The sequence below is a fragment of the Loxodonta africana genome, chromosome 3, assembly GCF_030014295.1.
Source record: "Loxodonta africana isolate mLoxAfr1 chromosome 3, mLoxAfr1.hap2, whole genome shotgun sequence".
Taxonomy (NCBI): domain Eukaryota; kingdom Metazoa; phylum Chordata; class Mammalia; order Proboscidea; family Elephantidae; genus Loxodonta; species Loxodonta africana.
The window spans coordinates 36,775,266-36,801,375 of record NC_087344.1 but is presented as its reverse complement, the minus strand read 5'-3'; the positions used below and the strand labels follow the sequence as shown (position 1 = coordinate 36,801,375).

Genomic DNA, 26,110 nt, shown 5'->3' with positions numbered 1-26,110 from the left:
CAGTCCCATGCTGGCGTGCTCTTCAGGGGATGGTCCCAGAAGGAAGGACCTTACCCTGTTTCTACTGATGACCAGTGGGCTGTAGCCAGAGTTCAAAGGTGGAGGGGTTGTGGTTCCAACAGGGGGTTGCCATTAGCATCAGTGGGGCAATGCAGCATTGGTGGGGGAACGCAGCCTAAGGCCGCCCCATGGCATAGCACAGGGATAAGTGGCTCTGTGGTACAAGAAGCCTGGGGGGTGAGCAGGTGGCCTGCTTCTCAGGGAGGAGGGATGACGTGTGGCCCTGCAGAAAGGACTAGGGGCCTGGTTCTTCTTTGGGCAAAACCCGCCACTGATTGTTGGCCAGCTTCTACTGCTAAGTAGCCCACCAGTGGGGTTCAGCAGGCATGGGATAGAATTCGAGGGGCCCCACGAAGCCCTGTGAGTGGCAGGCCCTGTCCCTGCCCAGCCCAGGTGAGTAGTGGAGCTTTTGGTGGCGCCGCCCAGTTCTCCCAGTCAAACCTGATCAGCGGCAGACCAGCAGCTCCTGGTGGAGGTGACTGCCGCAGGCCTCGGACAGAGTCACATCCCACCCTGTTCAGCACAGCCCTCGGTGCTCCCACCCCATGGGGACAGGGACATCCTCTGACCATTTTCAATGCACCAGGAAATGTGTCTGCCTCCTCGTCTTCAATTTCCAAAGCAATCGGTGGAGGGCAACCTTACCACCACCAACAGGTGACACATGGCTTAGAGGTATCCTTTAAGGGGTTGTTGAAAGGCAGAGGAGCTGGGACTTGAACCCAGGCCCACCTGGCACAAACTCTGGTTCTCACCCAGTTTGCCACATGCCAGGCAGCCCCAACATTCCTGAATCCAGTACTGACTTTGCTTTGGAATGGGTGTTTAATTTGGGGGTGTTTGTGTCTCATGAGTCCGGTTAGACCGTACATAAAGGGAGGGTGAGTATAGAACATCTTGCAATGCTGGGGGAGGCAAAATGAGGCAGCCCATAAGTAGTCATCCAGTGAATGAATGAATGAATGAATGAGTGAGCAAGTGGGTGAGTGAATAAATAAATGTGTGAATAAATGAATGGGTGAGTGAATGCATGAATGAGTAAATGAATAAGGGAATGAATGAGTGAGTGAGTGATTCTGAGCGTGAGGTCACAGTCATTCAGAGGAGCCTGACCCCCACTGTCACCACCCCTGGAGGGTGAGTCACATTCAGCACTACCCAACCCAAACCCATTGCCATTGAGTCCATGCCAACTCATAGGAACCCTATAGGACAGAGTAGAACTGCCCCATAGGGTTTCTGAGGAGCGGCTGGTAGACTCGAATTTTTGGTTAGCAGCCATAGCTTTTAACCACTGCGCCACCAGGGTTCCACCGCAGGGCTCCTATTTTTGCTAAATGGAAAGGCAGGTAAGTCAAGAGTGCAGACGTGGCCTGGGGATAAAATTTCTCAGGATCAGGCCCTGCCTGTCAGAGACACCATAAAAGGGGGATTTTCCACGGCAGTAGTAGCTGCTCGGCAAATGAGCCGTGGGGCAGCGCAGCCCAGAGAAAGGGCGTCTGTCCCGGGACAGCCCAGGTGCGTTTGTTTAAATTAGGAAGCACTGCCGTATAAAAAGGCCGATTGAACGATGGGCGTTTTATGGCCTGAGGATGTCTTGATGGGGTTTATTTTTCCGGTGCAGGACCGTGAACAAGCTGTGTGCTCCGAGGGGCTTCCACCCTCTTCCGCTGCTGTAGGTGGAGCTCCCACAGACCCCCTTTAGCGCCCAGCGTGCTGAAGCCCAGCAGCTTCTTCAGGAGCCGTTCTGCAGAGGATGTGGTCCAGGTGGGCAGCAGCTTGGGTGTAAATGGACCTTTCAGAAAGCAATGCTCAGCTTCAGCAGCAGAGGGTGTGGAGAGATACAGGATTCACGCCCATCTTCTCCAACTGGCCACAGTCTGGGCGTGGGCACTGCCTCCATCCGTGCGCCTGTCCTTCACCGGCCATGCCTGCGAAGCTCCTGTAGGCCATGTGCCCCGCCAGTGGGAGGCCCATGGGCAGCAAGTGGCCAAGCGCCCATCAGCTCCCAGCAACACCTGCAGGTCTGGGACACAACGGAAGAGGGAGGCCTTTCGTGCCCCTACAGTGAGCCTGGGGCTCTGAACTCGAAACTAACCTTGCTCCAATGGGGATGGGCTGAGCAAGGCAGGGAGGCAACTGGGGAGGGGCAGGGCCAGCCGAGCCTCAGGTCCCTCCAATGAAAATGGTGCCCCACGTGTTGTGAGCAGACAGCCCGAGACAGGGAAGCCAGAAGAGAGGCACTGCTAACACATCCTTGGTTCCATCCAGGCCAAAACTCTTCCCGGTCCATTGTCGCCCAGAGGAAGAGGTGCCCGCAAAGAGACGGGGGATGTGGGGAGACGTGGGGGAAAGTTACATCAGTGCATCTTATTCCCCCACCCCTCCCGCCCAACCAAGGGTCTAATTTTCAGTTTATTGGAACACGTAAGAACACAAACATGGAAAAAGTGGTTTGGGGGTTTTTGTTGTAGCTTTCTGGATTGTTCTGATGACTTGGATCCCCAGCTCCCTAATTTAATGTGGCATAGAGAAAAAAATGATGTTGGGTTTTTTGGCTCTTGCTTTCTGGATAATTCTGAGTGACTCCAGCCCCTACTTCCCTAATTTAATGCAACAAACAGAAAAGGTAGTATTGTTGTTGCTTTCTGGATTATTCTGACTGACTCAGGACCCGGCTCCCTAATTCAATGCAACAAAGAGAAAAGGTAGTGTTGGGTTTTTTGTTGTTGTTTTCTGGATTGTTCTGACGGACTCAGGCCCCCAGCTCCCTAATTGAATGCAACAAAGACTCGGAAGGAAACCACGCCTTCTACCTCTTGGACGAGGAGATTTTTTTAGCCAAACAAAACCCTGCGTGTACATATTGCACCAAGAGCAACGGCATGAGGTCAACCGACTGGAGCGGCGGAGAGAATATATAAAATAGGCTATCATGTTAAAAGTTTAAACCTCATAAATCCCCACTGTGCCGTTGGCCGGCTTTGGAAGGTGAGAGAAACAACATTACGGAGTGAAATGAGGAAAGTGAAAAGAATGTAGCATGAAGGCCAAAGAGCAAGGAAGTCACGGGGGACCCGAGGAAAACACAGCTCGCGGAGAAATTTAGTCTAATCTTTGCTCAACCACAAACAGAAGGCTGGGCTCCAGGGCCGCCAACAGAAACGCGTCTCCTGCCCTGGAAAAATGGATTTGTCAATAACGAGGGACTTGTTTTCCAAAGGCATCTCAAGGTTGTTTAAAAAAAAAAAAAAGTAAAAAAATGAAAATGGTGTCCACGTGGCACACACAATCGGGAAATGATTTTTTCACAAAAGTAGTTACAAGGATTGCAAGGGCTGTAAGACCCTCTCTTGGTTGATGGTGTGGGAATCTTAGATTCGTAATGTCCGAGGCAACAGGGGTAAATTGGGCATTTTTGTTTAAGAATTTGTTTGCAGTCAAGGAAATCCTAGTTGGTTGAAATCTCTTATGGCCTAAAAACTCTGCCCACCCCCAAACCCCAAAAATGTGAATTTCCTCATTTGGGGTTAAGCTGCCTAAAAGAGCAAGGAAGGACTCCTGATCCTGACCCTACTGTGGAGAGTGGTTCCCCAACTGGGGCCCTGAGCCATGTGAGTCCACACTGGTCACCAGCCTCCCCACTCTGGGGATACTCCCAGCAACCTGGCTTCTGTGGCTCCCAACACGGGGTGTGGCCCAGAGAGACACCATCTGTGGAGGCGCCTTTCCACTGTAAACCGGATATGCAAGCTAGAAAACCCCTTCCCTTCCATCTTCTGTACTCAAGCCCCTCATAGCTGGGGTTGCCCAATGCACTGAGTATTCAAGAGGCCCCCCTTTTTAATAAGAAAGCCTCAGCTTACACCTTCACCTCCAAAGGAACAGAAGCTTCCAAGAAGAGGGTTAGAAATGTGTGCAGAACCCCAATGGCAAAGAGGTTTTAATTTTAACTCCAAACACGTTCACTTTGGCCTGATAGTTATGGTAACTTAGACTTGGTTTCTTCTTGTTCTTTCTTTTCTTTTTCCCTTCCTTTTCTTTTCCACTTCTCTGCTGTGTCAGAGGTGAACAATACCATGTTTAGATTGCAGAATTCCATCACTTAATTGCTTCACTACTGGAAATTTCAGGAGGGGTCTCATTTTTCTCAGAAGTCTCAAGGCGAGGGCAGATTTCTGCAGATCTTTTGCCTAATTAACAGCATACTCCATAAAGAAAAAAAAAAAGAAAGAAAAAGCAAAACCAACAGATTAAGCCAAGAGTCACCCATTAGCTCCAAAAGGAAGCTTCCACAGGGACAGATTTTGTAAAATCTCCATCCAGAAATTCACGGTGGGGGGCAACTATGGCTGAGGCTGGGGTCTAGCCCCTGCCTCAGAGTCTGGCCAGCCAAGCATGTGCTGATGCCCAGGGCTCAGGGGGCACTGCCACAGACAGGATGACCTGGCACCCCAGAGACCCCGTTTCCAATCAGCACCATACTGGCTCCAAGAGATAAGCCCCTGAGTTCCTTCTTGGCCCCCCAGCTTCCAATAGTACCAGGACGGGTCCGGATGAAGATGAATCATAACGACGGGAGGACAGGAACTTGGGACGGGGGGAGAGGAGGGGCGGGAGGGAGACACAGAGCCAGTGTTTCTGGGCTCATAGACTTTCCCCTGGAGTTTTCCAGTGCGGGCTCTGAGGGGTGCAGGGGTGTAGGGGGACATCTCGCGGGGCACAGGCAGTGGCCCTAGAAGTCTCCCTGAACCCTGACCCCTGACCCAGGAAGGTCAGAGCCCCTGTATCACTCAACAGGAACTGTAGTTCAAGAGAGGCCTCAGCTACCAACAGCAACTCCAGGCCTGGAGGTCAGAACCGACAGTTGAACCCTGTGGCCAGACAGCTGCAGACCAGCTGGGAGACCCTCCCATGGCAGAGACCTTACAGTTTATAAAGATTTGTGACCCATAGCTCACCTTGAGCAAGCTTCCCTCTCCCCATGCCCAGACACCTCTTAGCTCCCTCTACCCCGGCACGGGAAACTCAATGTAAGTCAGAAAAGGGGCCAGCAGGAGGTGTAACTAGGGTATGGCAAGTGTGGCGGGTATTGCACTGGCCCCGGGCTCGTGGTGCCACTGAGCAGCTTCTACTAACCTGGTACGGCCAGTGGCATATCTATGGAAAATGGCGCCTATGGTAAGCACTGAAATTGTGTCCCTGTCCAGACAGCTGACATCCCTCTTTAAGATAACTTTACCATAATATCAGCTCAAAAATGCAAGTCAAGCTCAGTCATCTTTTTAATTAGCACATTACCATGCTTGAGGGAGGACTTCGGGCTGTACAGGGTTAATAGAAGCTGTTCAGTGGTGACACAAGCCAGGGCCAGTGCAATACCCTAGATACACCACTGGGCCAGCAAGACAGTCCTCCAGCCACACGGGCCCCCTGGATGATCAGGGTCCAAACCCCCCTAAGTTGGCCTAAAGGAGGCTGCCTGGCCCATGGCCCAGGCCAGTGGCTGTGGTCTGATGTGGTTTTGTGAAGGACGGCTCCAGAAAAGCCAACTCCTCATACGCCAGTCACCATGTTTCTACAACTCCAAGTCTCAGACAGGGGCACCGGGCAGGGCCTGAAGATACTTGGGGTAGGCAGGCCTCAAGGCTCCTGTGGCTGTGCCTGTTCAGGGCCCCTCCACCTGCCCGATGTGGCCTCCCTGCCATGGAAACCCTGTCCTAGGCACCCTGCCCTGGGTGCCTGCCTTGACTGCCCTGCCATGGATGTCATTCTGTGGACACACTGTGTAGATGTCCTGCCATGGACATACTGCCACGGATGCCTCCCATGGATACACTGCCATAGACACACTGCTGTGGATGTCATTCTGTGGACACACTGAGTGGATGTCCTGCCATGGACACACTGCCATAGACACACTGCTGTGGATTCCTGCTATGCCTGACGGAGGAGGGTCTGCATGTGAGTGGGATGGCAACTATTAGAGAGACAGGGAGCCCCTTCTCGGGTTTAACCACAGCCCCACAAGTATGGGTCTCTCCACTCTGCAGATGAGAATGCTGGATTCAGAAAGGCAATGAAGGAGCCGAGTCCCACAGCTTACACGAGGCACAGACTCCACCTGGGCCCACCTGAGCCCACAGCCTGTGCCCAGAGTATAAGTGCCAACACTCCCCCTCTCCCAACAGAGAGAGACCAGGATAAACCCACTCCACAAGGGCACAGCCCCCTTCTTTGCAAAGCCCCCCTTCTCTGTCCCCAGTCGTCTTCCTCCTTCCCTCCTTCCCAAAAAGGTTTGTAATGGCACTCAGCAACACCAAGCTCACCTGCCTTCTGGGTCCTCTCCCCAGGTCAGGTAGCAAGATGCAGCCTCTACCTGGGCTTTGGAGCGTTCTGACCTGGCACAGTCACTCAGAAGACCCTCAGCCAGGACCTTCCAAATCCCACCAAGTTTGCTGTGGTCTTAGGGACACCTGTTTCTCTTCTAGGCTTCAACCCTACCTGTGTGGGGTTTGTGCCAAGCTCACCTGGACATATGTTCTAAATGGTCAAGAGTGGGTCCCAGGAACCAGTCCCCATGGAGCAGTTGGCTGCGTCTACTCTCACAGCCTTAGCTCATCTACCAACAAAGATGTGTACAACTTGGGGATAGTGGTAGGGGCAGGAACAAAAGGGCTGGACAGCTAGGGGAAATCATCCCAACTGCTGGCAACAAAGCCCAAACCTTCAGAACTGGTTTCGCGCCTGTAGCAGGGCAAGTTTGATATCTGCACCCACCTCCTCTCCACTGGGACTACCTCACCCTGGGACCAGCAAGACTCCCAATTCGGGCTTGCAAATACACACCAAAAAGTTACATAGCCCATCTGGATGTTGACAGCGGCTTTATTCACAGTCGCCAAAAATTGGAAGCAACCAAGCTAGCCCTGCAGAGGTAAATGAACAAATGGTGGCACATCCATACAATGGTAGGTTATTCATCAATAAAAGGAAATGCGCTAACAAGCCACGAAAAGACATGGAGGAACCCTAAATGCACGTTGCTAAATGAAAGAAGCCAGTCTAAAAAGGCTACATACTATGTAACTCCAAATATAGGACATCTGGAGAAGGCAAGATGATACAAAAATTAAACTCGCTGCTGTCAAGTCGATTTCGACTCATAGTTACCCACAAGGACAGAGTAGAACTGCCCCACACAATTTCCAAGGAAACCCTGGTGGCATAGTGGTTAAGTGCTTTGACTGCTAACCAAGAGGTTGGCAGTTTGGATCTACCAGGCGCTCCTTGGAAACTGTGGGGCAGTTCTACTCTGTCCTACAGTGTCGCTATGAGTCGGAATGCACTTGACAGCAATAGGGTTTTTTTTTTTTTAAGCTTTACAAAAGCCGATCACCACATCTTTCTTGCGCAGAGTGGCTGTGGATTCGAACTACCGACTTTTTGGTTAATAGTTGAGCCCTTAACCATTGCGCCACCAAGGCTCCTTAGGCAAGATGATCAAGACAGTGAAAAAAGTCAGCGGCTGCCAGGAGTTCTCGGGGAGGAGAGGAATGAATAAATAGATGCCAGGGCCTTTTTAAGGCAGTGAAATTATTGTGCAGAATACTGCAATGGGGGACAGATGATATTAAGCTTTGTCAAAGCCCACAGGACTGTACAACACAGAGTCAGCCCTCATGTAAACCATGGCCTTAGTTAACAACAATGTATCAGTATTGCTTTGTCGGTTGTAACAAACATACCACATCAATATAAGATGTTAATAACAGAAGAAACTGTGTGCAAGGAGGAAGGGGTCTGTGGAAGCTCATCACACTTTCTGCACAATTCTTCTGTAAACCTAAAACTGCTTTAAAATATAAAATCCACAATAATTTTTTTTTTAAGTTTTAAGTTGCCAGCCCAAAGAAGCACTTTTGCAGCCATGACATCTATCGCTCACTAGCCCAGCACCAATGAGTCCCGCGGACACCCGCCCACCATGGCCGGGTCTGGGAAGCAAGACGGTAATCTGGTCTCTCCGGACATCTTTTCTTTCCACTTTTTTTTTTTTTTTTAAGTGGGCAGGGGCCCCAGGTATGGGCCCAGCAGATGTGGACTCTACTCAAGTTCTCAAGGGCAAGTGCAACCTGGCCCCCGCCTCCCTGGCTCAAATGTCTGGGCCAGTGGCCTCCACTCAGGGACTGCACCTCGAATTTCGGCGGCAGGGCAGTGCAGAAAGCCGCCTGTTTTATCAGCAGCCTGCGTGAGCTCTATATTGCTGCGGCCCCTCACCCCCGGCATTCCACACCTCCCATGGGGGCAGATAATCCCACCAAGGGCCTCATGCCAGAGGCCCAGACACTTGGAAAGTGCTTTCTCCCGCCGCTGAGTGCTTCTGACTCAGTCCACGCTGTGCCCGCCTGAATCTCCTTACTGGCCCCAGGTTTCAGATTGAATGTCCCTTTGAAACAGCCAGAGGCAGCCCCCGTTTCTGCTCCTGTGTCTGTCTGACATTGGATGGGGGGACTCCAGCCTGTCTTGCCGTGCTTTTGGAGGCATTGCTTGCCCCACCCGAGAAGGGTGTCCCCATGTACCCCGGGGCCCAGGGTCTGCCAGTACTGCAGTCCCCAATGAGGGACAGAGGGAAGGCCCTCGCCTAGCCCAGCAGATGTCAAGGTCCTTGCTCCCGCAAGGAGCCCGAGGACTAGCATTTGGAGTCAGCCGTACTCATCTCCTCGGGCTCCGTCCACAAGCCTACTTGGTGGGGCAAGTGGGACAAGCGGCAGCTCCCTGAACCAGGAGCCTGATGCCCACACACAAAGTCACTCGAAAAGGCTAAGACTGACACCAGAGTCTGATTCACATTGTCATGGCTGTGTAAGCCAAGTACTTGTGCATGTGTGCATGTGTGGTATGTGCAAGTACACGTGTTACATGTATGTGTGCATGCAGGGGGCACTGTGCATTGTGTGCTCACTTGTGCATGAGTGCTTGTGTGCACCGTGTGTGTGTACATGTGCATGGCCACACTGTACACGTGAGTGTGTGCTCACATGAGTGCATTGTGACACGTGTGTGCATGAGAGCACTGCATACATGTGCGTGCATGTGTGCATCATGTACATGTGTGCTTGCTCACGGGTATGCTCTGTGCACGTGTGCACATTATGTACATGTGAGGGTATGAGTGCTCTGTGTATGTGTGTGCACATATGTGTGCATGTGTGTACCAGAATTGTGGTTGTACTTCCACCCCACTAGCCTATAGTTCCCATAAGCAAGTCCAAAGCTTGTCCCTCGATGACGTCAGACACAGTCTCAGAAGCCAGCTTGCCAGCTAGAGAGCTACAGAGTGAGGAGAAGCAGCCCCCCATCAGCTTTGGGACCTGCCACTCAGAGAGAGTGCCCTAAAAGCACTCAGAACAAAATTAAGCCAGAGACCCCGGAAGACAGGGCAGGGCTCAGAACTCTCGCCTCTCCCTCCCTTCAGCAGAGGAGAGGTTTACCCTCTATCCCAGGGATGGTACTGTGTGCAGACACTTGTCAGGTGTCCCTAAGAGCTGAGTGGCCCCCCAGCAAAAGCTGACAAAATCCCCCGTGGCTCGTCTCATCACAGAAACTTGGTGAGAAAGCCCAAGCTGAGGCAAAACCCAGAATCCAATAAAGAAACCTGTCCGGGCCATAAGAACATCGCAGCTGCCTGAGTCTGCACCTCAGACACTCTGCCTGGTTGTCCACACATGCCAAGAGCATCCCAAGCCAAGATGGCGGCCCGTTGACATCAGCATGTGGCTTGCAAAGAAGCCTGCCCCCCTTCGTTTCTGCCTTGCTTGCACTTATCTCGTCACAATCTTGTTTTGGACAAGCTCTTTCATCTGTAGGCCCCATCCAGAGGCCTCCAGGGACTGTTGGGTTTGCATTCACACAGGAAAATCTGCCTCCGGCCAGGTGCAAGCAGGTCCTGGTATAGCGGTGAAACCCAAACTAGCTGCTAACAACGACAGCCTCGAGTGCAGGACAATGATACCATAAGAGTAGCTGGGCTTCATGCTGAACAGCTCACTCAGCAGAATGTTCTGGTGACTATCCCATCAAGCCCCTTGCTGGACACAGCCTTCACCCGCCAGCTCCAAACATCTGACTTTCTCTTTGATGTCCCATCTGAGGAGGCTGAGAGGAAGACCCAACCCTGGCATGAAGGAGAGAAAGCAGAGAACCACAGGGGCACATGAGGGTCCCCTCGGCTGCCTGAGGGGGTCTCACCCTGCCCAGCACTGCTGAGTGCCAGCTCCATCACACAAGGTCCCATTGCCCCAGGTGAGGCCCCCTGTACAGATGGAGGTAAAGTCATTCACTCAAGTTCTGGTGGCTTGGAGGGGACGGAGACAAAACTCAAGCCAATTCTGCCTCCCTGTGTCTGGTGCAAGACCCCAGGGAGGGAAGGCTCTCAGCCCTAGCCTGGCCCCTGCTCTCTCCTAGCCCAGCAGAGAAGTGGACATTTCTTGGGGGACCCAGGAGCCACCCTGTTGGGATCAGGGTGCCATGATCGTGGCCAGAGAGGATCTCTCAGACTCAGGCCCTGGTCAGGGTGGAGAGGTGCGTCCATGGGCCCAGCACCTAGAGAGCCACCCCCTTACTACCTCTTTAAGGCTGAACCCACCCTCAGCCCAAGCCTCCTCTGGAGCACAATCACAGAGCCCCGACCAGTCAGGACACTCACTCCCTGTCCCCATGTGCCAACAAGCCCTGCTGTCCAAAGGAGAGTCCAACTCTGGTCTAGGCCGCTGTCTCACCAGCCCCAGTCATGCTGGCCTGGAGGTGTTCTCTCTCAATCAACAGGGACTACTGTCTATTCCAAAGATCACGGGCAGCAGAAAACCTCCCCTTGGGCTGAGCACCCTCCAAGGCTACTCCTGGCCCCAGGAGACATGGGTGCTGAGCCCAGAGCCTGCAGGAGCCCCCACTCCTTTACCCATCGGTTGCTTGCAATCCAGGGGCCAGCCTCCCCCAGGCACCAGCTGGTGGCCTGCAGGGGGGCCCACTGAGTGCTCCGGTCTCGGTTCTAGTCAGCTCAGGGGATGGAGTGACAAATCCTTTCTTGAATCTGGGCTGAGAACAGCATGCTCTGAGGCTGAGGCCGGGGTGGCCCTTGACAAGATGCCAGGAACACGGCAAGTATGAGATGCACAGCAGCTCCTAGGGTAACACTCACTGCGGTGCTCACTGCCATGATCTGGGGTCCCTGGCTTGTCTTCCTCCCCTCTAAGCCTGCCTGCTGGCCCCAAGGCCCTAACAACCTCAGGCATGCAGAGAGGGTTTGGTCTGGTTTGGCTTTCATGAGCTCTGTGCCAGGACCTGTGAGGCATGAGGCCATGTGATGCTGGCACTTCAGAGGCCTGCCTGGCCCCCGGGCCCCCCCGAGTGCCTCCACCTGTGTCCTCTGCTCCTGTGGCCAGCCTATACCCATCTCTAGCTACAGACACCCCACGATATGAACCAGCCACCCAGTCAGAGTTTCCAAGGGGCCTCAGCCTGACTCAGGACATCCAGATGTCCCACCAAGCCCACTCGGAGCCCCCTTAAATTGTCCCCAGTCACTTCTCCTTCTGGCGGAGGGCCCCTGCCCTGCATACCTCCACCAGGAGGGCCAAGGAGCTTGGATCCGACTGTCCTATATCCTGGTACATAAGGACACAAGGTTCTCCAGCAGAGATCACAGGATGGCAGGCTTGTGTGTGCCCCTTGGCCCTTTTCCTCCCACCTCATACGGTGCCCAGTAGGCTGAGAAGGGGGTCTCTCTAGGAGCAGACAGAACCCAGGTGCCGGTCTTGGACGTCTACTCCCAGGCCTCCAACCTCCTCTCGCTTTCCTTTGAACGAGGGTCGTCTGTCGGGATCAAGAGGCAACTTAAAACCCCTGGTAAAGGGAGAACTTGGTACGAGCAAAGAATAATCCTTTATCAAGGCTGCCAGCAGAGAGGACTTGGGTGGGGTGGCCGAGAGGGGCCTCGAACCCAAGCCCGCCACCATAATTAGCAGATGAGATTCAATCGCAAACAGCAGCTTTTAGCAGCTTTATCTAACCTTTGGAAGGTAAGATTAACACCTCGATGGAGGGAAAGTGAAGACTCAAGGGCCCCTGCGCTTTTCAATCCAGATTCCCAGCCGTGAAACGCGAGAGCCCCTGGTGGCCCATGCTATCGGCCCCTAGAATTTCGGAGCTCTCTCTCACTTTCCACTTTTTTGTTTAGATCTTTTGTGCACAAGGACGCTCAGCCAAACGTGCAGCCACCAAAACTCTCTCTGTTCCCCTGCCCACCACACTCGCTCCTAGCACACACTCCTGAGCTCAGATACAAGTTCCAAGGATTGGGGAGCCCGGGATGTCCCATCTCTCATGAGCTGATTGTGGGAGGTGCGGATCCTCTGTGGGATTTGTGGGAATAAGAAAAATCAACCTCCCTTCCCATCTACTTGTGGCTGCTCAAATTTCCTTTCCGCCCGGAAGAAGCTGTCGAACACGTTTCCCTGAGCAGAAGTCTAGGATATGGCCTTCGGTCCAAAGAGAGACTTGGCCTTGCTGAAGTTTGCCTGGCCTTGGATGCAAGGGGTAGGACGTGGGGGAAACAGGCCTAACATAGATTGTCGGCAGAGCTGAGGAAGGGAACTTTGGAAGGTTTGAAGACACTGCCCAGCATATCTTGTCATTGTCAGCTGCCATCAAGTTGGGCCCCAATTCATAGTGACCCCATGCACAAGGAAGCAAAACCCTGCCTGGTCCCGTGCCATCCCCATGATCTGTTGTAGATCAGACCATTGTGATCGAGAGGGTTTACATTGGCTGATTTTCAGAAGTAGATCTCCAGGCCTTTCTTCCTAGTCCATCTTAGTCTGGAAGCTTCGGTGAAACCTGTTCAGCATCACAGCGACACACAAGCCTCCGCTGACAGATGGGTGGTGGCTGGGAATTGAACCCGGATCTCCTGCATGGAGGGCAGGAATTCTATCACTGAACCACCACTGCCCTCTTGCAGACCTTATAGGCCTGATTTCTAAAGTCATGTCCAATCACGTCCAGGGAAAAACTGATCTGTTTCTGGAAGCTTTTCCTCCTGCTAACGTGGTAAATAAATAATTAGCCACATTGCCAGGCTATGTCATTAAAGAAAAGGATGCCTGGATGGGCCAGGAGAGAGAAACGGATCAAAAAGATGGAGTTTGGCTGTAAGTCCCCGATGTTTTACGACACCATTTGTACTCTGTCAGTCACTAGCTGCATGCGCGGCCCAGGCTGGGAACTGAATACCCTATTCAGAGAGGTACTTGCTTGGCGTGTTATTGCAATTTAATATTTTCACACACAGACACATCATTATCTTGGAACCCGACACTGTAGGGATAATTCTGTAATTTTTCAAGAGGGCCTAATTTTTCTAAATGCAAGCACCAGGGCCCCGGGATTATCTAAACAACCCCTTTCCTCTTTGTTTCTTCTTTGGGGTTAGAGACACGCAGGAAAGTGCTCACCGATTGCTGTCTAGCACCTTTGAACTTCTCCACATCTTCTCCCGGAACAACCAGCTGCAGACTGCCTGGGGGTCGGGCCAGGCATTGGCTACTGACGGCCACTGCTTCACACACCAGGGGGGGTTGGGGGTACACAGAGGTGCGGCAAAGGTGGTGGCTATCTCACAAGTACCACTGACACTGTGCAATGTTCCTGATAAAACTGAAAAGAGGGGCTTGGAGGTAGCCTTGCTCTAATGCCAGGTCTCAGCTTGCACACAGGTACACACGTGTGTGCGCACACACACATGCACGCACGTGTACAGGCTCCATGGGGATGATCTCAAACAGGGCATGGAGATAAGCCTTGTCCAAACACTAGGTCTCTGCTTGCATACCAGAAAAAAAAAAAAAAACCCCATTGCCATCTAGTCAATTCCAACTCGTAGCAATCCTATAGGAGAGAATAGAGCTGCCCCACAGGGTTTCCAAGGAGTGGCCGGTGAATGTGAACTGCCGACCTTTTGGTTAGCAGCTGAATGGTTAACCACCGCACCACCAACGCTCCTGCTTGCACACAGGTGTATGCACATGTGTGCAAACGCACACACGCACAAGCATGTACACACTCCATAGGGACAATCTCAACAGGGGCGTGGAAGTAAGACTTGTTCAAACATCAGGTCTGTGCTGCACACAGGTGTACGTATACATGTGCATGCGCACACACACACGCACACATGTGCGCTCACTCTGTGGGGACGGTCTCAGCATGTTGATCAGACCAAGAGGCTATGTGAGGGGCCCTTTCTCCTTCAGGCAGCACTAGCTCTGGCCGACAAAACACTCGCCAGTTCTCAAGTAGTTTAACAATGCATTTGTTTTTTCAGAAATAAGAGCCTGGGAGTTATTTGCAAGGAAGTCCACAGATTTCCCAGGGAGGCAGCTCCTCAGGGACAAGCTGGTGGCAGCAGAGAGGGAGGTGGCCCAACTCAGGTGGACACGCTCTGTGCTGGCTGCTACAGCTGAAAGCAGCAGTGTTTTAAATAAGTCAAGAGGTGTTCTGCAAATAATAGGCTGCTGCCTTCCAAAAGGGACCCCAGGAGTCTTCCGGCACCCTGGGCTGTCCTCCACATTGACACCCTAAAAATATCGCCCAGGGCGCCCCTGCTATTCACCCCAAGGGAGCGGAGAAAGTGCAGGGCGGCCGACAGCCCCTCCTGAATCTGGGGACCAGAAACATCAGCACAGAGATTATTCATTTTCAATAAGATAAAGACCTAATCATATCACTTTCCCAGGGACAGAAGCAGAAAATGCCCCACGTGGCAATAACATTAACTCCAGGGAGATGGTTTCAACCCCGGACCTTCATGCGGGAGCCTTGTCCGAGGGCAAGCAAGTACCAGGAATGACTGAGGCCCCTGCCTGGCTTTTCCAGGGAAGGAGGCGACGGGGCAGAAAAGGAGGATTAATGCCCGTGTTCTCCGAGAGTTACACCGACTTCCCACTGGCTGGGGGCCCGCCATGGCTTTCCTGTGGCCACCGTTTAGGTTCCTCGGGTGAACATAATTTTCAGTCTTTGTTTAAGTGCTTTATGGACTGAGGTACCGGGCCTCTCAGAAGAGGCTGTTACAGTCCGTTGGGCAGATACAAACGCGGACGCCTTCTGAAATGTATGCCCCTCTCCCTGGGAGACCCTGCCAGGAGCAGTGGACGGAGTCTATTATGTAAATCCATATTTCGGTGTAATATCGACTGCCAGCTTCTGAATATAGAGACAGGATTAAATGTGTCACAGGAAAGAGTTCCGATTAGATTCAGGGCCCATTCATCAAGCGTCCAACACGGTCATTCTGTTCCCCGTTGCAATATTGGGAGTGCTGTGTCTGCCACCGGATCAGAGCGAGGCCACACAGATTTCATTTGAATGACTGAACTAGAGAGAGAGAGAGGAACACAGAGATACAGACAGAGAGAAAAAGAGAGAGAGTGAGGCAGAGAGGGAGAGACAGAGAGACGGACACACGGAGAGAGACAGAAAGAGACCGAGGAACAGAGAGACAGAAAGAGAGAAGGGGGCCAGCTCACAGAAGCAAAGACAAGCATGTGAGACTCCTCTCTGGCACCCCTCCCTCTTTCCCTCTGCCTTTGGTCTTTTTAAGTTGAAATAAAGCAGCTAGCCGGGGGTCCGTGTCCCCTCCACCACCATAAGCCAAGGGCTACAGGAGAGAGCTGGTGGCCCGCACATGTGCCGGGCTGGAGGCAGGCTCTCATCTGGATCTGGGCCCGGCTTTCTGGTCTGGATCTGAACCACATGCACACAAATGCCCAGGTCTTGGGTCCTGGCAAGGACCTGCTCACAGGTGAGGCTACAGAGAGGCGGGTGGGCAGCTACTCAACCCAGGCTCACATTCCACATGAGAGACAGACAGAACAACCACGGACAGCCTGCGCTACCCACACGTACGACCTCGTCTCTATAAATGGGCCGCCCACACCCATGCCCCTGGATCAGCATGTGTCAGTGGGCAGCACAGAAAACAAGCTCCAAGGGCCAAGATGGGCATGGAGGTGGTCAGAGCTCAGCGGAGATCCTGGCCCTTGCAGGAATCCAGAGGCCTCTGATAGCAGCAGAGCTGGCAGATGCCAACAGCTATTTAAGCCCTGAAGAGGGACATGTCCAGTGTGGCCGTGGCCAGGGGAGGTGGCAGAAGGGAGGCAGTGGTCTGCGAACTCAGGGAGCTGTTGGGTACCCATCACAGAGGCCTGAGCAGATCTGGACGTCTGAGCATTCTGGTTTGAGAATAAAGCGCCGAGCTAATGACCGTGTGTGTGCTTTATTTCACGACTGGGCTATGTGGACGGAATGAAAATCCATGCGTCTCCAGAGCTGAGGGCAGACTGGCGTATCATTCAGCTTTACGACACAGCAGGAGCCTGACCTACAGCAAGACCGCAATGCTGGTGGTTTATACCTGGGCCTGACCTGTGTGCACCTGCAGGCTTGGACATGAGGTCCCTCTCCATGGCCCCCTGGGAAGCCCCCAGGAAGGTTGGGAGACTGAGGACCAATGAAGCAGTTTTCCAAACAGGCCAAAGACGTAAAATGTGGCCCTCATGGCCTGGCTGATTGGAAGGGGACACTCTGACCCACCCCAGCCTGGCTCCAGGACCCCCACCTACCGGGCAAAATCACCCCACCAAATGTCATGCCAGACTCTTCTAGAACCTTCCACGCAATCTTCCCTGCCGAGACAGGGCTCAAGGCTGGGGAGTGGAAAGAGTGTGTGACCATGACATGTGAATGCACACCCAGGCATCGCCGTCACATTTTCACCTCATGAAAACTCAGTTTCATTTTCCGAGACCATCACCTGAAATTGATTACAGCTCCACAAAGGTGGAAGGCCAGGTGGTAACAAGAGGCACTGTGTCCGGCATGGTGCCCAACCTCACCCTCCAAGCCTGACCCTCAGTGGGGTCTGACTGTTCCAAGCCCTCCCTCAACATGAGACCCTGCAGACTGCCGACCGAGACCCGATGTTTGCGCCCGGCATTCGGCTTTGTTATTTTTTCTAAAGTAGGAAACTAGACAAGGCCACTCATTTCTCAACTTGACAGCACACGGCATCGAAAGTAAACCACAGGCCCAGTGACCCCACCCTGGGCGCAGAGGTCACTCCAACAGAGACCGGTCCACAGAGCCTGGCATCCGGAGGACCTAGCCCAGGCACAACCCACACTCACCAGCACTCTGGCCCCATTTCACCGAGCCCAACACCCTTGAAAGAAGCAGCAGGAGGCTTTGGACCCCAAGACAGTGTCTCGGTGGGTGTTCGCTGTGCACCCCAACCCCCCCCACCACCAGACATTTAAACTCATTATAGAATATAAACCCTGCGTTCAAAGAAGAAAATCAAAAGCACCTAATTCCAACCAGGTAAGTTGGAGAAGGAGAGAAGGGACACTCTTTAATGTGGCCAGAAATGCCCCGATACATTTCTGGGAATTACCAAAGAAACTCCTTGGGAGACCTGGGAAAGCCTCTCCTCCTACCACCCTCAGCATAGTGGCCCTGTCTCCAGCCTCAGATTAGGCAGAGGGAGATCGTTTCTTCCTGTTAGTGCCCCGACACTGCCTGGGGTTGGGAGCGGAAACAGAGGGCTGAGCTGGTATGTCTCTACCCATTATATTCAGACATGTCCCTGCGCCCCTCCATGGTGGCCAGGGTAGAGCCAGCAGGCCCTCAGCAGGGCTTTGGCTGTCACAGGCCAGGACTCCTCAGAGCACACCTCAAACCCAGGAAAAACACCATCAGACAAGCTTTTCCTTTTGCCCATCGCCCCCTCCTCTTGGAACCATCTAGTGATATTTAAGTGCAGGTCAACTCAAACGCATCCTCACTCCAGTTCAGAACAGGTTCAGAGCCAGCAAGGACATGTGCAGAGAAGGGGGATCCCAACACACACCTCTGACCCAGCTGCAGACTGAGAAAGTGGGCAGCTATTGGAAACAGACTCTGCACCAGAAGCAGTGCACGGCTTTTAAAAAATTTTCTGACTGAGTTTATTTCTGAGGAATCCTCACACTGAGGTTAGAAAGCTGTGTCCATGTCTAGTCCTCTTGCCCTCCCGAGCTGGGTCTCAGCAGTGGACAGTGATGGGAACCGAGGGCTGCTCAGTCTTTACCCTAGTTGCAGGGTGGGCACTCCGCCCGTGGGACGGTTTTGCTCCCACACCTGCATAGCCCTGTTGCTGTTTAGTGGTTCTTCCACCCACCTGACAAGGGAAGGCAGAGGGAGGGAGGGAGGGAAGCTGAGTGCAGGCTGCAGGCTTGGCAGCAGGAACCTCTCAGGATGCAGTGGGGTCCCCTTTGACCCAGGCGTGTTTCTGATGCAGTCTGTCGTTGCACCGAATACTCCATGCTGAGAGCATGGCTCAGACCAGGATGAAAATGCGAGCCCACACCTGCCAGGCTGGCTTAAAGACAGACCCCACCGTCTCCACTACATAGAACTCGCGTGTTCGAAGGTGGAAAGAGCACAAGGGTCTGGATGTAAAATGAACCTGGGAGAATGCAGAACCTTATTTACAGGAGATAAAATATTCGCCAGGACTGAGCCATGTTTTAAAATGATTATAAATTATTTTAACAGTGCATTTGCAAAGGGTTATAAAAACAGCCATAATATATTTTTTTCCTGAGATTCTAGAATTACTACTGTGACAGCTAATGCAATAATGATTTGTTTCAAATGCCAGTGTTTAAGCTGTATAAAGCGGATTTTATACATTTTTCCAGTAGGCCGCATTGTAGTTAATGAAATTAAACACACCAATCGCATTTGTCCCCAGGGGACGAGGAACTGAACACACCACTGGTTTATTTTTTTATTAAAATAAATTGCAGCCGGCAAGATGGACTAATTGCATACAGAATTGAAAAAGAAACATTCCATTGATATAATTTAGCCAATTTTCATGGACAGAAATAGTTATAGTGGATATAAAATAAGCAAAGCCCCCACCCAATTCCCACTGCCCTCCTTTTTTGCCCAGAATGTTAACTATTAAACAAATATGTATTTCGGAGCGGCCGGCCTCCTATCTGGGAGCGCCAGGCATTGCTCCTCAGAGTCTCAGGAGAGGCCAGCCAGACAGGCCAGCCCAGGCACCTCCAGACCGCGGAGGACGTGATGGCCGAAACCTCGGAGAGGCTGCGAACAGTCAGAGCAGGAAGAGGCCACCCCTTGGTCACCCTGGGGCCTCCAGCTCTAGCAACACTCACCACTCCAGAGTAGCCACGGTGGCTTTGGCCGAGACTAATGAAGTACCCAGACCTGCAGATTCCACTGGATCTCGACCACGGTGCCAGCTCCTTCCACCCTAGCGGCAAGAGCAGCTTCCCCTCTACCTGTCTGCCTTTGGAGGGTTTTGGTCATTTCCCTCCAGATTTGGGGTCCTATACCTCTCAGCCAGGTCCAATACCTCTCAGGCCAGGCTGCACCTACTGCATTTCCCACAGGTGAAGGGGCAACAGTGGGGTTACAGATGAGGCCGATCCCCCAAGTCGATGCTTTCCCTCTGCTCTTTTGCCCTGTGCCCTTGGGATAGGACACCCATGGGCAGGGATGGGGGATTGACGGTCCATGACTCTAGCTGGGGCCTGGGTCAGGGGGAGCCAAGCAGATCACAAACCCTCTTTATCTGGAGGATGCTCAGGCAAAGTTAGCCAATTGCCTTCCCAAGCTGTAAGCACACTGATATCTTAGTTGCTTTTCAAAAACAGACCTGTTATAAGTTGAGAAAAATGCTTAAACTCAGACATATATATATTTTTTAATCCTAAGGAATTAATTGCAGCCTGCAGTGCTTGGAGGTGTGGGTGGGGGGTAGATTGTGTGGGGTAACAACCCTTGAAGGTCTTGATTTAACTGACATTGTTTTCACCATTAACTTGCTGTGTTGCCCGTATAAGTTACTTGGCCTCTCTGTGCCTGGGGTTTCTTATCTCTAAAATAATGTCGGCTACTCTCCACACACCACCCTGGGCACACACCATCTTTCCCAGTGTCAGTGAAGGGGGAGGTGAGGTCTTGTCTGCTAAGAACTCCTAGCATGGCCAGGTGGACCCAGAGCGCCTGTAGAAAAATCTGATGGCCTCCCGGGAGACTGTAGGGCATATGGGACAAGGCAGCGCTGGGCCTCCTCACAGGCTGGGGGAGGGGGTCGAATACTTGGGTTCCCAGGACTACCTCAACGAAGCTGGGTTCCAAGAGTCGGCCCCTGGAAAGCCCGACCCCCACCCTCCACCTGGGTTTCCCTTCACCGTGCCTCTTCCCCCACCGCTTCAAATTAGCCCCAGGCCCAGGCTGGCCCAGGCGTGCTCCCGCATCTCTCAGGCCCAGGTCAGAGAAGAGTTTGCGAACGGGGCATGGGCGGGCAGCAGGGGCGCCCGCGGGGACTGCGCCGGGTCCAGTTTCTGGGGATTTGGAGCGCAGAGCGTGAGCTTGAGCTTCTCCACTGAGAAAGCCAGGAGGCGGGGACCCTCGGGGCCCGGCCGACTGTGGAGGAGGAGGACGCGGCTGGGGGCTGGCCTGGGGTCAAGGGCGCCTGGGCACAGCCGCCGCAACAACCGGCTGCGCCCTGTGGACTCCGCCGCCGCTCGCGCGGCGCTGTAGTCCGCGGCGTTTCGGAGCGCCCAGAGCCGCCGCGACCACTGGCCCAGGCCGCGGTCCCCAGGCCCGCGGCCCCGCCCCGCCCCGGGCGCGCCATCTCGAACCCTCGGGCGCCGAGTCTGTGCCTCTTAGCACGCCGCGGCCGCCCGCTGCCCGGCGGAGAGGCCCAGGCCGCCTCCGGGAGCCTCGCGAACTTTCTCCACGCATCGAGAAGGCGCCCGGCTGTCCCTGGTTCCCCTGTGCCTGCTATGTTCGGCGCAGCGCCCGAGACTCGTTACACAGGCTTGATTCAAATCCCGATAAATTGTATTTAACACTATTTGAAATTTTTAAACGAAATTATTCAAAAGATTTTTAATCCTGGATAATTTTTGTTGAAACTCTAATTATACATCACCTTAATTACCAGCCCTAGCCCCCCAAGGATCCCTAATTGCCTCCTAATTGAATAAAAACAGGGGGCTAATCGCCCCCACGCAGCTCAGCCAGAAGCCGCGGCTGTCGCCGCCACTACTACCACCTCCTTTGCCGTGCCTCCCCCAGAGGTCCGGTGGGGGGAGCCCTGGACGCCTGGGCCCGCACTGGCTCCAACAGAAACGGGGGACAGACCCCCTAGCCCGCGCACCGTCAGGCAAAGGGAGGCCCGGTTGGTCCAGCCGCGGCGGCCTCCACCCGCACCTGCTCCGCGCTGTGGCCAACCAGACTAGCTGGCGGCAGGGACCGGTCGGGGACCCGAGGGTTCAGCCAGGCCTGTCCCTGGGGAGCCCGCCTGAACGTCGTTCCTGGAACCGGCCTGGGCGCCGCCTGAATCCTCGTATATGCCCCCGCAGGCCCCCGCAGGCCCCCGCAGGCCCCCGCACACCCGCTGGGCCCAAAGAGGAGGCAGGATCCACGGACCGAAGGAGAGCGGCGCGGGGCACCGCGACTTGGCCGCCAACCCTGTGCCCGCCCCTCTGCTGGGGCTCTGTGTTTTCGCCCGAAGCGGGGCGAGACTCCTGCCTCCTGCCAGACCTTTCCTGGCGCCGCTGCCCTACCCAGCCGCCAGAGAGAAAACAGCCAACCGGCTCCTGGGAGGGGATCCGTGGAAGGAGACAGCCAGGCCGGTGGGCGAAGAGCAGGGCCCAGCAGAGCCAGAGTCTGGTTGGTTTTGCAACGAACTAGGCCTCCAGTACAGCTCACTCCCTGCCCCCCCAGCCACCATGCACACACATATGATCCTGAACACACCCAAGATACATGCACAAAGTGCCTCCTTAGTGGGGGTAGCAGCACCCCAGGGGCTAGAAGATAGTGGAAAGGTGGGTGTCCCAGGCCTAGGATATGCGGGACTGGGGCAACGGGATCTGTCGCCTCCACAGGATGTCACTTCAATGGGATCCTTGGCTGGAGACAGACCTCACAGGGCACGTCCTCACCAGCTGTGGTGTGGCTCCAGTGAAAGCGACCATGCTTACTCTCCTTCCTGACTGGACCCCAAATCTGCCCGCCTGGCTCACAACAGGGGCAAAAACACAGGCTTTTGTTAGGTATTTAGTTTTTAAATGTGGGGACCAAATGGCCCCACTGCCCCATGGGCCAGCACTGCCTCAGAGTAAGAGGGACCATGGCCCTAAGCTGTCCTCCCTCTGTCCCTAACTCCCAGGTGCAGGTTAGAGGACACAGTTTCCCTCCAGCTAAACCACAGCCTCCTGGGAGCCCAGCTGCCTCTGCCCTTGAAAAGCCCAGCCCAGAGTCCCAGCACAGGCCCCAGAAGTGCCACGGACTTGGCCACCAGGCAGGAGTAACCACCTGAACTGGAACCTGGAGTCAGGGTCCCTGGGGAATACAAACGAAATTATAGCCCCCTATCCAGCCTCATGGGTGGCCCCCCAAGCCCTGGGTCTGGGGGGTCACACCCATCACCCTGGCTGCCCTTCTGTGCCCCAAAGGTTATCTTGCTTGCACATCACTGCAGACAGCTCAGGCTTCACAGGCAGGGACATCGAGGAGCCCAACTCACGTGGAGTGTACAGCATGGTGGGGCTCCCTCCCCAGCCCCTTGACCCTGGCCTGGATGGCTGTGGGGAGTGGGGAGGCTCCTTAGCATGCTGCAGCTGCTGCGGGCCTTGCCTCTGATTCAGGTAATGGAATCAGCTCCCCAGCGTCGCTCACATCTGCTTAAAATACTGTCCAATGAAATGAAATTCTTCAGGGATCCTGTGTGTGCCTGGGGCAGGAAGCCACGGTCCTGTGCCTGCCTCAACCACCTTCTTGGGGAAGGCTGGGGGAACAGTTGGCCTGGTTGCAGCCGCTGGTGGGAAGGGTTCTCGGAGCTCAATGGGTCTGGGCCTGATAGACGCGCTGGCTCCTCCACAGTGGCTTTTTCTCACTAAGAACTCCCGAAAGGCAAACCTGCGCGCTGCCCACTACCGTTTGGTCTGCTGCTCCAGCCTCAGGCCAGGCCGCAGGACGTCCACAGGCACTGGTTGCTGGTCCTAAGCAGAGCCGGCCCTGGGCGACTTTCCCCACCTGGCGGGGAGGAGCAGACGGGGAGCAGAGGATCGGACCGACATCCTGCTGGGCGTGGGAGGCTCGGAAGTTTCCGGGGGCAGAGTCACCGAAGGGAGCCTGCCTTTCGCTTGCTGCGAAGGCCCTGCGAGAACGCGGCCGCGTTCCACTCTCTCCTCCAACTTCAGGCCCTTCCTCACAGAGGGCATGACCCGGGCAGGGCCGGCAGGGCAGCCTGCAAACCGGGGACAAGACATTGAGAAGGCCCCCGGCACACACACCGACACGAACACGCAAACGAACACGCACACTCCAAGCGCCCGCGGGCAAGCACGCACCGCGCACAGCCCCTCCACTCCGGCAGAGAAACGCCGGGCCTTGCCTTGTTCGCACCAAGAGGGGCCGGAGGTCACGGAAGGCCTGGGAGACCCAGGCCAGGGCATCTGGCAGAAATGCCCAGCCGGAAGGGAGCACCGCGGCAAGGGGCCACGAACGGCCGCAGGCAGAGCCCAGGGGGCCCGGCAGAAGCTGGGAGCTGCTTTTCCCCGGAGGGCCGGCGCACTGCCTACAGCGGGCGGCGGGGACCTCCGTCAGGGCAGACCGAGAGGGATCCCCAGCAGGAGCGCAGAGCTTCTTCGAAAAACTGCCGCGAGCCCCGCGTCCATGCGGGCTCCAGCTGGGGGTTCGGCCTCGGGTGCCGCGACGCCAGGACAGGCAGGGACGAGGAGGCGAGGTCTGAATGGCCTGGTCGTCAGCAGGCATCCTGAAGGGAGAGGGCCAGACGCCCCTTTTGCGGGCGGATGGGTGGCCGGCGGCGGAAAGGCTGCCGGAGAAGGCAGCACCGAGCCCGCTCCGCACGGCGCTTGCCGCTTCGTTGCAGCCGGGCGGCAGCAGGGACTGCGGGAGCCGCGCTCGCCGGGCCGCAGCGCCGCTGCCCCCACTTGCTCGCCGCCGCCCCCGGCCCACTGGACTTGTGGCCGACGGCGCCCGCGGCCGGGACGCGAAGGGCGCACGGGCTGCCCGAGGCTCCGCGGCGGCTGCAGCGAGGCGAGCGCACCCGGCCGGTGGTGAGGACGGGGCAGGCGGCGGGCTGGGCGCGCGGAGCCGGGGCTCGGCCCGAGACGGAGCGAAAGAGAAAGTAAGGCCGGGAACCGGGCCGTCTCGCCGGGGCTGCCTCTGTCCCCGCCGGGCCTTGCGGTGGAGCCAGGCGAGTGGGTGCGGAGGGGCCCAGTCGGGCCGAGGGCGGCGGCGATGGTGGGTTGGAGGCAGCTCGGCGGGGACCCTCCTGCCTGCGGCATGGGCGCTGGGGCCGGGCCGCGTGAGGTGCCGGAGCCAGAGCGGAGCGTCCGCGGCCGAGCGGGCACCACTTGGGAATGAACTTAACGACCACAGTTGCACCGCAGGCCAAAGTCTCCATTTTGCTCCCCAGCGTCCACGGCCGTCTTGCGCGGCCACCCTGCCCAGCGCCGGAGCCTGGGGGCGCCGGCCCGCGCCCCCTCCTCCGCCCCGCCCGGCTCGGGGTCTCCCTCCTCTTCCCCGGCCAAGGCCGCCAAAGGCGGTGCTCTAGCGCCCACTATTTCAAAAGCCCGGAATATGATTTGACCAGGGCTGCGAGCCACTCGGAGAGAGAGCGAGCAGCGAGCGAGCGAGCGAGGAGGAAAAGTTGCTCTCCATCGTCAACTTTTAGCTAACTTTCGCTTTGCGCTCCCTCGCCGCCCTCCCCCCGCCCCCCTCTCCGGCCCCCACCGCGCGCTCGGGTTCCCGGGCCCCGGCGCCTGCCGGGGGGAGGGGGTCGCAAGGAGGGGGCCGGCGCCTTCGGGGAGCGCGCGGCCCGGGCGCCCCAGCCGCCGCCGAGCCGGCCGGCCCGAAGCGCGGGAGGCGGCATAGTCCGGGCCGCGCGACCGAGCCGGGGGCCGAGCAGCGGCCGCGCCCCTACGCGCCCCCGGCCAGGAGCCCCAGCCCCGCGCCCCGGCCCGGCGGCGCAGCGCTGGCGGCGCGGGCGACTTACTTTTGGCTAGCTTCCTGGCCCTCGCCTTGGATCGCATGGTGTCGGCGCGCGGAATCTCTCTCCTCCTCCTTGAGTCCAGAAGCAGCTACACACTATCTTCATCTCCCCAGCATTGTCAGTTTGGACACCTTCGCACATGCGCACAGAGCGCTCAATCTGACACCCCTCGCCGGGGCCAAAAAAACTTTGCAATGTATTCATCATCATCATCATCGTCGTCGCCGCGCCGCCGCCGCCGCCGCCGCCGCCTCGGCGCGGGATTGGGGGGCTCTGGGAAGCCTCCGCGGTCTTCCCCGCACTTCGCTCCCCCCCCGCCCCCGCCCCCCGGCAGCGCCGCGCAGGACTGGCCCTTTAAGAAAGCAGTCGGTGCTCCGCGCGCCCGCCCGGGCCCGCACCCCGGCCACTTTAAAAGGACCCAGGTGGCCCCGGAGGCGAGGTGACTATGCCCCCACCTTGATCCTGCGTCGAGTCCCTGCGTCGGCTCTCCCGCCCCAGCCCGAGCCCAAGACGGGGGTGGCGGCGGCGTTGGCACGCAACTTCCTTGGATTGGGGGGCAAAAGCGCCAAGAGTTCCAGCGCCGGGCTGGGCTGGATGATTTCATTTTCTTGAATTTTATTACGAATTAAAAAACTCTACATCACTGTCGCCCCAGCCGGCTCTTCTTCCGTCCTCACCCCTTGGCCCCCCGCCCCGCCATCGTCTGTGGGGTTCCGCACCCGAAGCCCCGTTCCGGCTTCTCCGAAGCCCCTCCAGGCCCGCGTTCCCGGGCCTCCGCCCCCTCCCCTCCTTCCCCACCCTGCGGCTGCAGCTCTGGGCTGAGAGGCTCAAAAACAACAGCGGCGCCGCCTCCAGCTCCCCGCTCCGCCACTGCCCCGGCCGCGC

At 55.9% G+C, this 26,110-nt stretch overlaps 1 protein-coding gene across 1 annotated transcript in view; it reads right to left on the bottom strand.

The window, feature by feature from the left end:
- Positions 1-25,410, bottom strand: part of PRDM16 (PR/SET domain 16) — a 446,538-nt gene extending 421,128 nt beyond the window's left edge. Inside the window, exon 1 of the mRNA XM_064281129.1 lies at positions 25,229-25,410. Within this exon, the coding sequence (XP_064137199.1) occupies positions 25,229-25,265 (37 nt within the window). The 5' untranslated portion in view covers positions 25,266-25,410. The remainder of the gene's footprint in view (positions 1-25,228) is intronic.
- Positions 25,411-26,110: the final 700 nt, after the last annotated feature.